General features: G+C 36.6%; 1 protein-coding gene across 1 annotated transcript in view; it reads right to left on the bottom strand.

Annotated features, from left to right (window-relative positions):
• Positions 1–2,155: 2,155 nt before the first annotated feature.
• The window catches only part of LOC143027450 (vitelline membrane outer layer protein 1-like), a 14,595-nt gene continuing 14,250 nt past the window's right edge, over positions 2,156–2,500 (bottom strand). The window contains exon 6 of the mRNA XM_076188736.1: positions 2,156–2,397. Within this exon, the coding sequence (XP_076044851.1) occupies positions 2,293–2,397 (105 nt within the window). The 3' untranslated portion in view covers positions 2,156–2,292. The remainder of the gene's footprint in view (positions 2,398–2,500) is intronic.

The raw sequence follows: 2,500 nt of genomic DNA on the forward strand, positions 1-2,500 counted from the left end.
AATACTTTAGGTACAGCTTCATGCCTCTTCTTCCCATGAATTCAGTATCGTATAGAGCAAACTGGGCAAGAAAGTATAACAAGATAGTTCCTGATTAACTCTAATCAATTCATAAAAAGAGGAAATGTCCCTAATATGCTAATAATGGTAGGAGGTCAGAGTTAATATCACATTTCCATAATTTTCACTTTACGAGTATTAGGAGGTCGTTGGCATCCCACTAGCTTTAAAACCCTGGAGTGTGGAGGATTCATTCAACAGTTTCTTATACAAATCCGTTACAAGAGGATAACTCTCCCCGACACATTTGTGTTATTTGAGGCAAAGAAGACTTAACGTTAGCCGCGACAAATGCGGCAGGTATCTATACCATATTCAATGTAGGGAAGGTTATCAGCAAAGAACAGCACACTAGAGATTGCGACAGCAAAGGCACTCTGCATCACCCGTTTAATCAATGTGTGTCAAAACAACACTCACTTTCAGTAACTGTTTCTGAAGTGACCAAAATTTCTGCAACTTTTCAGTCATTATTATGATTGGGGATAAGTATTGTGCTATCTGTTTACATTTATCATTGGAGGTTATGAAGTAGGCCTAGGTAGGTATAGGTGTATATTTGTTCGATTTTCAGGAGCGAGTAGTCTATTGGGCTGAACTAGATCATAAGACCAAAATCTAATCGGGCGAAGAGTCCACTTTCCAGTAACAGAACCTACTCGATCCTTATACAGTTACACCCAATAAAGACAAAAGGAACAATGTAGATTTGATCCTACTTTTAAAAAGCTCTTGTACTATCCAACTTCAGAGTGAATTTATCATAACTAGGTTAGGTTAGAAACTAACTCAAATGTCTTAAAATGTACGTCGCTCTAAATAATAAAACCTCCGAAGTGGAGTGATGTTGCAACTGAAGGAATTCCTCATTTGAATCACGTTTGTTTGTAATTTTGTCATTACCTGGGTCAATAATCCTATATCTAGATTTGCTGATGGTTCAGGAGGTATCGAAGAGCGAATTGATAATGGAATCAGTACACCAGTAAAGAAGATTTACATAAGAACATAAGAATGGAGGCGACTGCAAAAGACCATAAAGTCTACACTAAGCAGGTCCATGTCCTTTTCCACCTGTCAACCCTATCCATAAAGCTATTTACCCTTTTGAAACTACCAATTGATTCAGCGCTCATTACATGATTGCTAAGTCTGTTCCATTCTTTAACCACTGAAAACCTAAATTTGTCAAATACAAATCCATTGGTACGAGTCCTACCCTGCTGTCTTAATATGTTGACCTTGCCTGCATCACCCATGTTAATGCCGCTGACTCATTTGAACACCTCTGTTAGATCGTCCCGCACTTTTCGTCTTTCCAGAGAGTGTAATTTAAGATGCCTACACCTGTCTTCCTGTGGTAAATTTCTAAACCCTTATATCATTTTGATTGTTCTTCTCTGTTCTGATTCTCGTGAGTCAATATCCGTTCTAGAGGACGGAGACCAAGACTATACCGCATAGTCAAGGATGGGTCTAACTATTGGCAGTTAGAGTTTAATGCTTACTTCTGCACCAACCGTCCTAGCAATAAATCCTAATGTCCTAATTAGGCAAAATAGCACGTTTGTCTGAAAACTGGTTGATAACTTTAACCTCAGTAAACATAAACTTATTTACTAGTATGTTGACAGAATTAATCAGCATATAACAGGTTATATGAAAATACATAAACTAAAATGGAGAGTGAAACATCTGTCTTTTCACTTATCAGTATAAACCAAATGTTTGTTACGTATCAGTAGACAATTTTTTTATATAATTTTCATTGTGATATGTAATATACACGATGGACAAAGATACAGTTTCGTTCTTTACATCGAATACAATGCTAGAATATTTTCTATTTAATCTCTGCGTCCGGTTTTCTTGTAAAACTCATTTTAATGAAAAATGTTTTCACTTTGTGTAATGGTATGAGCATAGTCTTGGTTAGCCTAAAAATAAAAAATAAAATCCTGGTTTGATTTATTGAAATTTGCATGAATCTACAATACTATTTTCCTTTTCATTATTGCAGCTTGTATTGTCGTTTCCTGTTTATCAAACGTTGCAACCTTTTCCTTCACATCACCTCAGGATAGATATTACAAACTTTTATCTTACTGTATTTATTTCAAACTTGCATAAGGTTATTCATGTGAATTATGAAGACCAAATCCCCTGTTGCTCTTTTAGTCTGTTCGATGAAGAAGCAGACTCCGTTTTCTTTGTTAGTCCTTCTTCGCACGGTTACTCTTCCTCTTCCATTTCGTTCTTTGTTCCCATTGGGCAGCAGAACATAGTAAAGTCAGCAATGGCTACGTCGTCCATCAATGAGGGTGATTCGTATCTCGTCTGTCGAAAGGAATAATCATGATTTGATGAAGTATTCCGAGTCGATCCACTGATAAGGAAAGAATATTACTATACTACAAGTAGCTCTGGGAAGAGGCCTATT

The sequence above is a fragment of the Oratosquilla oratoria genome, chromosome 8, assembly GCF_046742065.1.
Source record: "Oratosquilla oratoria isolate Oo_2021 chromosome 8, ASM4674206v1, whole genome shotgun sequence".
NCBI classification, from domain to species: Eukaryota; Metazoa; Arthropoda; class Malacostraca; order Stomatopoda; family Squillidae; genus Oratosquilla; species Oratosquilla oratoria.